Source organism: Tachypleus tridentatus, chromosome 10 (assembly GCF_004210375.1).
Source record: "Tachypleus tridentatus isolate NWPU-2018 chromosome 10, ASM421037v1, whole genome shotgun sequence".
Lineage (NCBI taxonomy): Eukaryota > Metazoa > Arthropoda > Merostomata > Xiphosura > Limulidae > Tachypleus > Tachypleus tridentatus.
In genome coordinates this window covers 150493142-150509155 of record NC_134834.1, presented here as the reverse complement: position 1 = coordinate 150509155, position 16014 = coordinate 150493142, and the positions used below count along the sequence as shown (strand labels likewise).

Sequence of the window (16014 nt, the reverse complement as noted above, 5' to 3'; positions counted from 1 at the left end):
GGGGCTTACAACAGCCCAGATGGAAAGATTATCATATGAGAATAAACTGAGATCTCAGAAATTGTCTTCATTTGTATAAAAAAAAAAAAAAAAAAAGTCATTTTATCAAGGTGTTTAAAATTGTTAATAAATAATGTTGATACATGATCGGTTTTATATACTTGTTGGTAATAAAGACTAGGGGACATAAATATAAAAGTTAATAAGGTAGTAGGCCACCTTCTGCCAAGACAGCTTTATTCTTCTAACAGGGTAAATGACCTCTCAATTGGGCTGCTTTTAAATTTGGTGATTTTAGTAAATTTAAAGGCAGTGTAGAGAAATCTCAATAAGTATTTAAGTAAAGATTGGCACGAAGTTCGTCCTTTGGAAGCTTTGTTAATTGGACAGCATGGCCGAGATGGTCCATTAGGCCTCTTGATAGCCTTAGGTTTTACTTTATATTAACATATTCACGGACAGAAGGAACAGCTTGAAGAAACTTTGTCTTAAAGAAACATTTCAGGCTTCATTACAATACTAAAAGATTACTTAAACATACACGTGCTAGGACTAACCAAGTGACTTCAACTGAAACTTAAGAATGAGTATGTGAAAACGAATTTATAGTAACTAACTGTTTTTCTCACTTCCTCAGCCTAGAATCTAAAACCCACTCACACAGAAACTTTTACAACAATAAAACTCTTTGTCTTGAATGCGACACTTATTTTCGTCATGAAAAAAATTACCAGGAGTGTTAAAGCGATCCATTAAACATCTTCAAAATTTCAACCGTACTCCAAGTAACGGTTCTACAACTGTACCACTCACCCATCTGGAGATATCTGTTCCAATTCTTGCCACAGCTTCTTTATCGATTCTTGAGACAACTGGAGATCCAAGTCGGAACAGCTGAAGACTGACTCTGCAGGCTCCTCGTCCATTCCAACGTTCTAAATGTCATGAGAAAAATATGACACGAACATCTTGATTCATTTTGTGGACTAAAAACCATAGTGAAATAACAATGCGAGTGTACCAAGGGTATCAATAGAAATATTGCCTTAATAATACACCAGGTGTAATAACAGGATAAAACACGTTATACAAGAACACAGCAAGGATATTCTTAATTCTGTTTTCTGATGAACAAATGAACAACTGAAAGAGTCGTTTAAAAAAAAACTCAAGTAGAACAATAACTGGCAAGTTGAAAAATAATAGACCTAATGATTATAAATAACATGCATCAGCTCTAGGTAATACAAAATGCTAGTACTTTTTTTTTTTTTAAACAAGGAAAACAATTTAGAAAACCTCCAAGCTATTAAGCTTAATCTATAGAAAACGTTAAACAATATTTATAAACAGAAAATAAACTTAATCTTATTATACAAAACTAGTCCTTTAAACTGTATAAAATGTAATCTGCTTTTTAGTGTATAATTTTGTCGAGAGATGACACTAGCTGCAGAAGCTAGAAAGTATTTTACACGTGCTTTTCGTAATGAGCAACAAGTTCTAAAAACGACTAGTTACTTTATGATATGTTTTTTCATTTCTAATTGCGATACCATCATCAATTGAGATTTGTTTTCATTTAACGTAGAGGCCCATTTTCAAAACAAAGAACATATTATCTACAGTCTTGGTTGGAAAATCTATTACCGCAATATCACCTTACTATAGATGACTCACCTTGTTATATTAGTAGAATTCCTAATTTTGGCTTCTCTACGAACTTGTGTTTGTAGTAAACAGTGTTGATATGTGTGGTTGCTACGCTACAAGTAGAAAACTACGATGCTCCATCAACGTTGTATTTTTCTTAAATGGCGTCTCTGACCCACGCTATAATGCTTTATTGTGTTTCACCTGATTTATACGCATGCTCAGGGCGAGCGTTACCATAACGATTTAGTCCCGTAAAACCATGTGGGAACTGCGAATACACGTGTTTGAAAGCGACGCCGAGAAGATGGAAGGCGTCTTGTGGGGTAACAGAAAAGTTCTCATACAAAAAGAATAAGGAAGCACACCGGGGCAGCTAGCTGTGTTGTAAAAAAATTGCCCCGGGGTTCGTTTTGTCCTCAAAAGGGAGCGAGAAAACAATCTCCAGTCAGGACTCGTATAAAAGAAAGCGTTTACTGTGAACAAAACCTATCAAGGTCAAGATGCACCGCCGGAAACAAGTCAGCTACTTCTGAAGGAGCTGTTAGCTACAAAAAAATAACCTCTCGTGGGTTGGGATAACCAAACCATAAAGTTTGGTTATTTATGGACTGAAAATTAGTTTACTTCTATCGGAGTAGTGGTTCCTAAACGTTTGTGAGCCCTATCACTCTCATTTCGTACCCTCTCAGGGGGGAATCAAAATCCTTGGTTTGGAATCCCTGGACTAAAAATAAACAGTCAACAGTTGGCTGCAAAATAGAAGACTCTGATTATTACTCTCATATCGCAATCACAGCTTCAACGGCGAAACGCGATTTTATGGGAATGTGACGCGAACCAGGAACCCTTGGATTCATAAACCAGCACACAAGCCATTACAGATAACGCCCTGCCCTTGAAGCTTAGCAGAAAAACACAAGTTCTGCATAGTAACACCTGGTTTGTTTGTTACTGTTTGTTGCTCAGCGCAAAGCTACGCAATGGTTTTTTTCTGTGCTGTTCCCACCACAGGTAACGCTGAAAACCTGGTTTCGATACAAGTCGTTATACGGCTTACTGCTTAGCCATTGACGGTAGGGGCTGGCACAAGCATTTAGACGATGACTGAAACTTGGATAAAGATATATCACGTTCTATTACTAACACAAATACAGCACCTGTACTCCATCTTTATATATCTACCACTAAACTCTATTCTAGCAAAGAAGAATGACTAGAAAATTTAAAGTGTTTCGTTGCACAATATACTCTATACTACATACAAAATATTACACTTTTTGCTGAGAAACGAAACAACAAATAACGTTCCTAGTTTTGCTAGTTAACCCTAGAATTACCAATAAGGTCTATGCGGACCCCAACAGACTTAGAAAATCTTTTTTTTTTTTTTGAACAGGAATATGTTTGTTGATCCATGGCTGTTGGTTACTGGGCAGAAACGGTGGTGTTTTGTTGCGTTTTTCTTGTAGGAAAGCCACATCGGCCTACCTGCTGAGTTCACCGAGGGATATCGAACCCCTGATTTTAGCGTTATAAATCCATAGACTTACTGCTGTACCAGCGGAGAACAGAAATGATGGTAAAGATGGAGAACATTTTGGGGCTGTAGCTACCCCAAAAGTGCCTTTATTCGCCCCTGTAGTTTCCACACCCAAGTAACAGTACCGTTGAAAGAAGTTCACTTTACTGATACTACAATACATGAAACACTCTCCCTTGTTTTTACCTACCCTATTTCACCCACACACCGGAAAGAAACTGACGCCGCCCCTGTTTACAGGAGTCACCCAAAATAAACAAAAATACCCTAACTAATATGTCAATTAACGCCACTAATTATTGATAGGGTTTCAATCCCCTGTGTACTTCTCTATTCCGAAATATAATGCAATACGACACTATCCCCAACTCCCCCCAAAAAAAGATAGTGAACGGTATAAAAACAAATCAGGGTTAACATTATATGGAGAATGGTTTACGTCATAGATAGAAACGAAAGACTTGTTAAAAAAACAGTAGTGACATACAAGCCTTAATTTCGAATCTGATTCAAACGTATACACACATATCTTTGCAGAATTTCTACTTTAGCAAAATACTTCGTGAGGTGGTTATTTAAGTTTCAGTTACAAAATCACCGAGTTAATTGATTATTACTGTAACACTTAACTGTTTATCAGGGAAAATACAGGCGAGAAAGTTACATAAATATCCATAGTACAGAGACGCCACCTTGCGCAGGGAATTACATGGTTTGTAAGGGCTCAGTTACAACGTTCAAGGTTACATCTCAAACAGCAGTAGTAATGCTTAAAGACGTCTGCTCTGTGGAGAGGACGTGTCCCCTCCAAAATAATTTGCTGACAATTATTTATGTAAGTCTGTTTCACGCAGTCGCTTGCCGTGATAAAAAGAGAGAGCAATTGGTCAGCAAATGTGAACATTACACATCAAACAATTAAATACTTTTGGGTATTTTGATATGTACGCTACTACATGTCTTGTTGGGTGAATAAAATTCTTGAATATTTTGTACGTTTTTCACTGATGTCTTCCCCCCGTTTTGTACGTCCCGACGTGTATGATGACGTAACGACCCAGACAGTTTATAAATACTGTATCACAGCCGACTCTACTAGTTTTAATTAGTAAACAATGGTTAATAAAGGGGTCGAAATATAGTAGACATAATTCACAAATAAATAAAGAGTTATGCATTGTTAAAAAGTGTAGTATTACCGCAAGTATTCGTTGGATAAATTCTTTAGTTCAATTGGTAAAATATTATTGAGAGATCACTGGTTTGAATCGGAGCCGAAGAAAATTAGTTTTAAAAATTACAACATTTGACTATTAGGTTTAAGAGTTACTCAATACTGTATAACTCTGGTGTTTAGTAGCCTGCCTTTATAAAGCAAAAGTACAAACATTTTACAATACTACAGTCTCACGTATAAACGATATATCAAGTTTTTCTCTCCACTCTGAGCTGAAAACAGATACTGGAACTTGGTAAATTAAACTCGTGTGGCTTCCAAGTGTACTAGCAAACCGGAAGTCTGGTGTCTACAATCTCACAACAGTAGTTTCTAGTGCTGTCCAAATTAACTAAAAAAAAAAAACAAACCGGAAACCTTGATGTCTACAATGTAAGGACGACAGTTCCCAGTTCTTTTCAGGTTGTAGTTGTAACTACTTGAACGGATATAGTTATTTAGTTGCACTCCCTCTAGTGGGCGGTGTTCCAACACAGACACGTTTGAATTAAAGTAAAGTATTAAGGCAGAGTTTCTGTGTACACTGAGGAAACTATTTAACAAAATTACATCATTACGTTGCGTTTTTCTGTGTCGTTGTTTAAGCAAACCCTGCATAATCATCCCCATGAAACAGACAACAGCCAATCATCTGGTGAACGTGCTTGGACATGCACGTTTAAGAGGACGAAAATTCCTCCCCCACCTTTTTTTGGACCGTAACACGGCGAGATGTGTTGAATGAGTCCGTTCCAAGCAGTTTGAAAAATAACCATTTAACCTCAAACTAAAACTTTCCACCGCGACACGAAGCGTTAAAAACAATACTACATTACAGACGTTTGACAGCAATATTTCTAAACACAATAAAGATGTTGAAGGTGCTGCCCTCTATAACGAAGCCCAACATTTAAAACATCAACTTTAATCTAGTAACTGTTGTTGTACGCCACATTTTCAATGTTTTAATTAGATGTTTACTAGAGGGCGCATTTATTATGATCTGATTTGTTTTGAATTTCGCGCAAAGCTACTCGAGGGCTATCTGCGCCAGCCGTCCCCAATTTAACAGTGTAAGACTAGAGGGAAGGCAGTTAGTCATCACCAGCCACCGCCAACTCTTGGGCTACTCTTTTACCAACGAATAGTGGGATTGATCGTGACATTATAACGCCCCCATGGCTGAAAGGGCGAGCATGTTTGGTGAGACCGGGAGTCGAACGCCTTAACGCGCTTGGCCATGCCGGGCCTATTATAATCTGGAAACTTTACTTAGTGAGAAGAAGAGTGTAATATAAATACGATAATTAGTAATAATCGAGTCAATTCAATACCAATCAGTTAACGGGTAGCGAATGAGTGATCCAGTGTTAACAGTGGGAGTTGACATGTATATTTATTTGATAGATTATAATTATCAAGGTTATTCTAAAGGTTATTTGACAGTTAGGCACAGGTTAGTCTCAGTAATTTTGTTGCAACGTTGTTTATAAATTTAGGCATACAACTTGTGTCAGTGTAAATGTAGACTGTAGAGTCGTTATTGAAGAAATACACTAATTCATTGCAGATACATAAACCAGACTTGGAAGTATTTTTACCATATAATCTAAAAGACTCGTGTCACGACAGAACACGTCACAACAGTGCTGACATCATAGCCTGGTAGAAACACTTCAGTTGCCTTCTCATATACTTCTGATTGACAGCGAAAGGTAAACAACTACGTAATGCGGCCACTGTGCGTATACAATTGTCTGCTGGTACAGATTATGTAGAGTACAGCTATCTAGAGACCCTCTGGAACTCCCAAGTTGACCACCATTCACTAGTGTTTTCACTTCGCTAATGAGACGTGGTTTTTCTGTAATGACAATAATTTTGTTCGTTTTGTTTTCGAATTTCGCACAAAGCTACACGAGGGCTATCTGCGCTAGCCGTCCGTAATTTAGCAGTGTCAGACTAGAAGGAAGGCAGCTAGTCATCACCACCAACCGCCAACTCTTGGACTACTCTTTTACCAACGAATAGTGGGAATGGCCGTACCATTATAACGCCCCCACGGCTAAAAGGGCGAACAATGTCGGTGTGACGGGGATTAGGACCCGTGACCCTAAGATTACGAGTCAAACGCCTTAACACCTGGCCATGCCGGGCCATCCAAATGTTTTTGACTCCATATCTATATCATTCCTGTTCCTATTGTAAGAGCACATTTTATAAAATCTGAATGGTATTGATTTTAATAATTTCCAAATATTTCAGGATGTGTTTCAACAACGACTAGTGCGTTGTTCCCAAGTATCGTATTAAACGATAATTAAAGTTTAAACCATTGTTGCCCAAACAAACACTTTGGCAACGATCCAAAAATCTGAATCAAGCCAAGGTTAAGACGGGGAAGCTATATTTAAAATCTTTACAGGTTTTTAATTCAAGTTGATTTTTATCAATGTTTTAAAATAAAACTTTCAAGCGTAGGTTATATAAAAGTAAACAAACACCCCTACGAAAGACCACAGTAAGTCATAAAAACAGATGAAAAGTTTTCCTCTAATCATAGCTTTAATCTCCTTCATGACGAATTAGTGTTAACTTTGTCAGACGTTTTACACGGTTCATTTGTTACCTGAGACAGTACAACCTTTTATAAGTAACCTTCAAATTATTTTATCTGGTTTTAATATGGATACCAGCAATATGTTGGGAGAATTATTCTAGGGTTAATAATGAACGTTAGCAGTAATTATTGGGTTAACAATGGACGCCAGCGATAATTCATTGAAGTAATTCTACGGTTAAACCTTTTAATTGTTTAAGAACACTATATCAATAAATGTAGCATTAAATTATTCATGATAAAGATCTACGTTGTTCTGGATAACTGAAGTCGATGACCGCTAGATGACGCCTCTAAATGAATAAATCTTTGTTAACTTAATACTGTCTCAAGGACAGACAAGCAGACGAAATACTCGTCTGATGTTACTTGCGTGCAGTCCTGTCCTACTCCATCGACATGTATTAACATTTTAAACAAGTTCTAGTTCAATCTCGTTATAACAGTACATATAAGTCATGAAAACAACCGCAAGATTTCGTTAATAAAGTATTAAAACATCCATTTAATTCGGGCACTTTAATTAAGTCCTGGTAAACGTTTCAAACATAAGAAATGGAACGCAGCAGTTGTGAAACTGTAATTCTTCGTGAACCGTTTTTAATTTAAAATTTATCTTGGGCTCCCAAACCTTCTGACGTCTTTTGTTTTGGAAGAAAAAAAAATTTGTTTAGCTTTATTGGAAAAGTAAATATTTTGGTGACAGTTAATCGAATTTTGTGAAAAATATTTTCTTATTCCATAAATTAAGGTCTAGTATGGCCAGGTGGTTAAGGAACTTGACTTATAATCTGAGGGTCGCGGGTTCGACTACCCGTCACACCAAACATGCTCGCCCTTACAGCCGTTGGGGCGTTATAATGTTTAGTCAATTCCACTATTTGTTTGTAAAATAGTAGCCTAAGAGTTGGCGGTGGGTGGTGATGACTTCCCTCTAGTCTTATATTGCTAAATTACGGACAGATAGCCCTCGTGTAGCTTTGCACGAATTTCAAAAACAAAACAAAAACTTTGTTTTTATGACAAGTCACTAAGCAATCGGCACCGTATCCACCGCATGGAATTGAGTCTGAGATTTTAGCCTCATAAATTCGTGAAGTTAGCGCTAAACCACAGTATTTAAATATTCTGACAATGACTGAAAACTCGTGTAACGATTGCAATCTTGTGTCTTCCGTCTAATCTTACACAGCTAAATTAGGGACGGCTAGCGCAGATAGCCCTCGTGTAGCTTTGCGCAAAATTCAAAACAAAACCGTAAATCAAATGTTTTAAGCATCTTTACGAAATTTTAGACATTGCGTTTTTAAAGACTTATCTTCGATACTAAGCCTTGTTAAATTTTTCGCAACTAATATCTGTAATTTAATGCATTAAACCTAAAACCTTAACCCGAATACTAACCCTTCTTTGACATCCCGTAGCTTTCAGCTTGTTATAAAAAAAATTTCAAGAGGTGAAATTTATTACGAAGAGACTTACTCAATTCAAGTGGTCGGTCTTACGTTTATGTGTGTGTGTGTGTTTTTTTCTTATAAGAAAGCCACATCGGGCTACCTACTGTATCCACCGAGGGGAATCGAACCCCTAATTTTGGTATTGTAAACCGTAGATTTACCGCTTGCCCGGCAAGAGGGCCCTTAAGTTTACCTGCGATATTGTTCTGTTTACAAGCTAAGTAAAAACCTCTTCGTTATATAAGCAAACCTATGATTTTCTATCTCAAAGTTCTTTCAGAAATAACTATTAATTCTACCTTTCTTCACTGATACAAGCAGAAAACTCAAGTACGGCTGTACTGATAATTCTAGTCACCTCTGGGGATTCTGATATATTTCGGACACCATGCAATAAACATGTTGATACAATAACATTAGTTGACTGAAAAACAGATACACTTCGACACTCAGAAATGACAACTCGTTCAGTATCATTTTCCACAGACTACAGATAATTTACAAAGAAAAAAGCAACACGGGAATGAGTTTCATATTTAATGAAATTACAAAACTATAATTAATGATAAATGTACTGCTAATAAACTAACAGTAATTATACGAGTTATCACTGACGTTATGAACTAAACAATATACTCTAAGTGGAGAAAACTGTTGTTTGCATAGTTTGCATGTGGAGAAACCTATGCTACAATAATAATCTCATTCTTTCAATTTTCTAGCTCTTTTTTGTCCTCCTTTTACTTAATTCTTTCATCATTAAACATATGATGTTTAGGTTTAACCAACGATCTATTTTATTTTCAACCAAATAATCCTATTCCTTAGACCAATGTTACAATGCATTCTGTCATCAGGCCGTTTTCTTTTATAATTTGGAAAGTAATGTGAATTTTGGTCCAATTCAGGATAATTGATTTACGTTTGCTACGGGATACGTTTACTCTGGCGGAAATTGTAGACCTTGTTGGTTCAGATACAATCTTCCCAACACAAACAAATTACATAGGTCTGATATGGTAATAATATTCAACAGATTGTTTCTTGAAAGATACATTTCTAACATACACAAATGTTATTGTATCTAATTAGTTATTTGATTATAAATTATATGTTTGTTTGTTTGTTTGTTTGTTTTGAATTTCGCACAAAGCTAATAAATTATATGTAGTTACGTCTTAGACTATTTATTACCTATGCCAATCGTATGACCCGTCTTCTGTATTTTTGTTTAAACAATGCCTACTTAGAGAATGGATATTTAAAATGTCTTTTAATCATTTTTTACAGTGTGTATCAGAACGGGTGTATATTTTTCAAGACTCACAGAGAATCTTCATGATATACTGCGATAATATTAATACTTGTAATTAGACGACTTTATTATTATATAAAATTTAAAGATAATCTTACCTCTGCCTTTAATTTTCAAGCACATACAACGTATACTACACTTTTTCACGTACAGTTGGTACCACTAGTAATGTAGCTTTAAATACAATGTAAAACAACACGACTTTCTTGATTCAGGGTATCTGCCGACATTTCACTCGTAACAAGTTGTGATATTACGTCATACTAATAATACAAAATTTACACAATTGTATAATTTTGTTATAAAATGTTCATGTATAAACGTTTGTTATATAAGCAAACGACAGAAACAATCATATATAAACTCTGTGTTATATTTTTAGTTTTGGTTTCGCGTATCTATTTCTTATAACGGATGTATTTTAAATGAAATTATTAGTTAACACTTTTTGGCGCGAAACAGTTGGTCACGTGGTAGAATGTAACGATAACGTTGGAACGATGGTATGTATCCAGACTGAATTGTATAATAACAAAAATTATAGCATTAACAGGTGTAAAAATAAAATCCGCAGTATTTAGTCTTTTTTAAATTCACTAGGTTAAACATACTTCAATAACTGGTTAGTATTTAAGGATTATCACATGTAAATTTGTGACCGTGTTTACTACTTTTATTGGACAAAAGATTTATCTTTCACGAAATAAAAGCGTTATGAAAATAGCCATGCCATCTAGCGTGAATTATACATAAATAGCGTATGTATTTTTCAGGATTTTATTCTTCAAAAGTTTACCTAATTATTCTTGCATTAAAATTTGTTTCGAATTCTATAATTTTTATTTGGAATTATTTTGTTTAAAGAGACTAGAACTACTTCATTCTAATACTATTTATGTAAAAATTGGCATCCTACATATATTTAAATCTTATTGCGCTAAAACAATTTTTGAATTTCAGATGTAGATATCGGTTCAAATATCCAGGACAAATACGAAATACTATTGAATATTCTGCTACTTAGTACTGACTAATACAGAGTACTAACTCGAACAATTATATTTAATCGACGAAGTGAGGACGAAATATTTCGGTGTATTTCCATAACAGTTCATTGTTTCTTTGCGCTTTCTATTAGTGAGCTAAAACTAATTTAACCGCTGTATTTTTAACTTCATGAAAACGATGAATGACACTTATAATTAAAATTTTAAATTTCGAATATTTGTAGCTATAGCAAAGCCAATAAAAATAAAATAATCATATTGGATATTGTAACTTTAGTTATTCATACCTAAAATCAGTAATAGTGAGTTTTAATTATAATATATAAAACGAATTATGTTAATCAAGGGAGCGGGTATTCAGTTAATATAAACTTGTTAACTTATATTTTTCAAAAGTCACATTTCTAATAAATAAATTTGGTCGTAACACCAAACTGGGAATTGAGATGTCAAACGCATCGTTCAACATTTATTTTATAACGACTTCTTCATCTAGGTATTTATAAATACAAGAACATTCGTGAAGAAATTTGATTGAACTCTTACACAAAGTGTACGTTATTTATAATACCGTAGTAGAAAAAATTATAGCTGGTCACAGGTCTCTCTCCCTTTTGTCATGAGGCGGGTATAACTCATGTTAAGATGTCCGGGCTGTGAATCCCAAAAATTATAGTTTGCAATCCGTTGTCATGAAACTCACTACAAATTTTTGGCTCGTGGTGTTACAATTAGCAGTGGCGGCGCCAGGATATTTTCGTTGGGGGGAGGGGCTGAGGTAAACTGTGGAGGGGCTTCCTAATATGCCATCAATATGAAATATAGATGATAAATTATAATAATGTAAATACCAGGGTACATTTCAGAAAGGTGTGCTATTTTGAACTGCGTTTTCAATGCAGTTTGCATTGGAAACTCATACTCTGATTAATAATTCATTATTACAAATTAGAAATAATCTGTTTATGAAAATATGCGTATATGTAAAAGAGGAAGCTCACCTAAATTCCACCCAAGGTAATACATAATAATAAAGAAAATCAAGATTAGCTTAGATTGAGCATTTAATATACCATTAAGAGTAAAGCTACAAATCAAAAGAAATAGAACATAAAGACATAGTTTACATAGCAGAAACGAATTATTCCATGTGAAGTTAATACACTCTGAGGAAAAGTAAGGTCACTATCAGGCTAACTATCTTTCATCATGTTTCGTTTATAGTCAATATTACTTCAAAACAACGCGCCTGTTCTGGTGATTGGCAGCAAATGTTTCTATAACAGTATCAATATCGAGTTGTTTTGCCCTTCTGGAGTTTACTGATATGACAGTAAGGTTGCTGGTGCGGTTGTTACCACTGTTGTTGCGCAAGTATGTCTTGAGAAGCTTCAGACATGAGAAACTTCTCTCACAGGCAGCTGAAGTGACAAGCAAGGTAACAGCGATGCATACAAGTTTGTGGAGATCCATGAAGGCATCCTTGTATGGCTCCAGCATGGTTGCAAGCTCCAATGGTGTGGACACTTCCTGCCCCTTGTCTTTCTTCCTGGCAATTAGCCGGTTCAACTGATGGACTTCCACTGCAAGGTCATCCTCTGCTACACCATAGTTTGCTGCCATTCCTAAGAGTGCTTGCTTGTCGAGAAATGTGGAGTGTTTGGGGTTCACTGAAGTTGCACCCGTTAGAACATTGCAGGCATCAGAGGAGAATCTTCTATTCAGCTCGTTGAGCATCCTGTCTATGATGGCATAGAAAGTGTGTCTCCTGGCATCTGGTGTTGGTTCATCTCTGTGGCCAGTACTAGATGTGATTATGAATTCGTCCAGGTGTCTGAGGGCAGATTTCTGTCCACATTGACACACTGTCTCAGTGCGTATTTCCCACTTTCTTGCATATATCCTCAGCAGACTCTTCCAAGTCTTTCCATGCTGCTTCAGTTCTCATTTCTGAGAGACCAGAGATGACAGATTGTACTAGGTCCTCTGCAGAGGCCAGCTGCATGTCAGGTGATTGGAGGTGGTCTGATAGCTATTTTGTCATCAGCAGTAGTTTTTTATGACCACTAGACTGGTTACGAACTGCTGATCTCGGAGAATGCACAGGCCCTTTGATTCAGTGGCTCTGTGGACATTTTCCCCTTCCACAAGACGCTTTAGGGTTGTCACAATGGCAAGGAGGATTCTTTTCACAGCCAGACAAGTAGCATGTTGCCAGGCCCATCTTGTTTCTGACATTCGCTTCAATTCTACGTACTGGTTCACGGGTTCAAGCTCCTTCTGTACACACAGAAGTTCTTCATGCACAACCGATGTAGAGAAGAATTTGTACAGCTTTCAAATTGTCACAAAGAACTCTGCTGTAGCCTGGACATTGTGCACACAATCAACTAACACAAGGTTGAGCCTGTGTGCATAGCAGTGGACATACACAGCTTGAGACACCTCTCTCATGAACCTCTCCTGTACGCCACTGATGTACCGTGACATGACTGCAGCTCTGTCATAGCACTGACCAATGCAGGCACTATGACAATACCACATTTAGCCAGAGCGTGCATGATTTTCTTGATTTTGTATGGCTGATACACTATGCAAAATGATCTCACAGAGGACACAACACCGGCTAAATGCTTCATAGTTTGACCTATACATAATACACTTATACATGCATGCTATGTTTTACTTTTCAATAAAAGATAAATGAAATTAATGGATAAATACCTGTGAAACCTTTGGTTTATCAAGTAAAATCCCTGATGATCTGTTGTAACTTGAAATCAACGTGATTGTTTAATCTTCGTCAAAGCTCAAGATAGAATGACATTACACAGGGAGCGGCAATACAGCGCATGAGTTTCAGTGCGTTCAGTACGTTGCTATGGGACGCATGACACACACTTCTGTCTTAATGAAGACGTTGAGTTCTACAGATCTATGTCTCTTTGATGTTAATTGTTAAGCAACAACGACGATTGTGTTTTCCATATTGGCTCATTTTTTGGGAGGACTAAAGCCTTCCAAGGCCCACCTTGGAGCCGCCACTAACAATAAGATTAGTGGTCAAAAGTAGTCAACAGTTCAATAGTTGATGGCGGATGGCGTTAATACACTCTACCTGCCTTCACCAGCAGTCCAAGATTAGAGATGGCCATGATATCCCTCGTGTAGTTTTGCGTAAACTTCTGAAACACATGATGAAACAAACCGTTCGCTCTGCAACTAATTATAACAACCAACGAAATAAAACACTCAGAAGTATAACTACGACTAAAACTTTAGGCCTGTACCCCTTCATATTACACTACAGCCGCGCTTGCACACACGCTCTCTGGCACACAAAATTAATAGTAATAAAAACAAAACGTAAAAATGTTAAGTTTCTCAAAGAAAGTTCTTGTTTCGTGCTTGACATTTTAATTGGATATTAAATTTTTCTTTATTTAATTTTTAATTAATGTTTATAATGACATTTCTTCAGTTTTTAATATTTCTTTGAAAATTACTTTAAATGCCAAAATTTCATGTAATTATGAAAATAATATTCTGTCGTGACATTTTATTAGTTTGCCTGCAAAATACTAAAATAATAATTTGTATTTTCTATGCCTCAAAATGGAGATACTGTAATATGTTTGGACTAACCAGTTACACTCAGATATTATAATATTATTCAAACTTCAACACTATTCGTTGGTAAAAGAGTAGCCCAAGAGTTGGCGGTGGGTGGTGAAGACTAGCTGCCTTCCCTCTAGTCTTACACTGCAAATTAGGGACGGCTAGCACAGATAGCCCTCGAGTAGCTTTGTGCGAAATTCCAAAACAAACAAACAATCAAACTTCAAACCAAATGTTTACATCAGTTGAATAATTTTTCATCTCCTGAAGGATTTGTAATAACAAAAATAATAATTTCTTTTCTTCTCATCTATGGGATGTAAGAAAAATGTAATAAAACTATATTTAAATAAGCTTCTTATTTTATTTTATTTTTTGATACACACGCTTTGTTCCTCACGCCCCTTGAACAGTGAAAGTTTAACACGACGAAAATCAGGGGTTCGATTCCCCCTCGGTGGGCTGAGCAGATAGCCCGATGTGGCTTTGTTATAAGAGAAACACACTTAACCTGAAGATGATCTGGGAAGGTCGAAATGTTGTTCTCTGCTTATCGATAAAAGTGATAATATTAAATACCAGCCGTTCTGAGATACATTAATACGGCTCAGTTTCTCACGTAACTGTTCTATAAATCTATATATGTAAAAAACGGCTGGTATGGGTAGAGGAAGCTCTATGTAGAGGAGCGAACAACGTTTCGACCTTCTTCGGTCATCGTTTTTACATATATATTTTTCTCTGCAAGTGAGTTTTCTCGTCTTCACGGATTGTTCTAGAAATGATTTCGCACTCTCATTTAACCACGTCCTTTCTTTAGAAATAGTTAACATCTTTAGTGCTTTACTCCCTTATCTATAGATACCTTCAACATGACTAATTTCCTATAACGAAACATTCATTCTTTAGAAGTTTTTATCCAATTTTCTTATATAGAAAGACACGATGGATTTTTTATCTCTCGTTCTTCATAAAAAAAGTTTAGAAACCTGTTTCTTCTTATCTAAATATCGTTTGAAACGTTTGTTTTATTTGCCATTTTGTCTTACTTGAACACTGTGTCACTTTATGTTCCTTGCTTTATCTAAACATTGTTTATCACGTTCTTACATTTTATTTATATAAACAATGTTTAGCCCCTTTTTTTATCTATACATTGTTCTTCACGTTCTGTGCATTTTATTTATCCAAAGAATGATTAGTCCCTTTCTTTATCTGCACATTGTTCAGCACGTTCAGTACATTTTATTTATATAAACAATGTTTAGTCCCTTTCTTTACCCATACATTGTTCAGCACGTTCAGTACATTTTATTTATATAAACAATGTTTAGTCCCTTTCTTTATCTATACATTGTTCAGCACGTTCAGTACATTTTACTTATTTAAACAATGTTTAGTCCCTTTCTTTATCTATACATTGTTCAGCACGTTCAGTACATTTTATTTATATAAACAATGTTTAGTCCCTTTCTTTATCTATACATTGTTCAGCATGTTCAGTACATTTTATTTATATAAACAATGTTTAGTCCCTTTCTTTATCTATACATTGTTCAGCACGTTCAGCACATTTTATTTATAT

At 35.9% G+C, this 16014-nt stretch overlaps 1 protein-coding gene across 2 annotated transcripts in view; it reads right to left on the bottom strand.

Moving 5' to 3' along the window:
- LOC143230619 (cellular tumor antigen p53-like) overlaps positions 1-10041 on the bottom strand; it is a 28209-nt gene extending 18168 nt beyond the window's left edge. Inside the window, exons 1-2 of one of the 2 annotated variants that reach the window (XM_076464474.1) lie at positions 9903-10041; positions 814-935 (exon numbers count right to left, since the gene is read on the bottom strand). In XM_076464474.1, the coding sequence (XP_076320589.1) occupies positions 814-926 (113 nt within the window). In that variant the 5' untranslated portion in view covers positions 927-935; positions 9903-10041. Of the gene's footprint in view, positions 1-813; positions 936-1680; positions 1851-9902 lie in introns of those variants that run through there. The other variant, XM_076464473.1, reaches the window with a different exon arrangement.
- Between the last annotated feature and the right edge of the window lie 5973 nt (positions 10042-16014).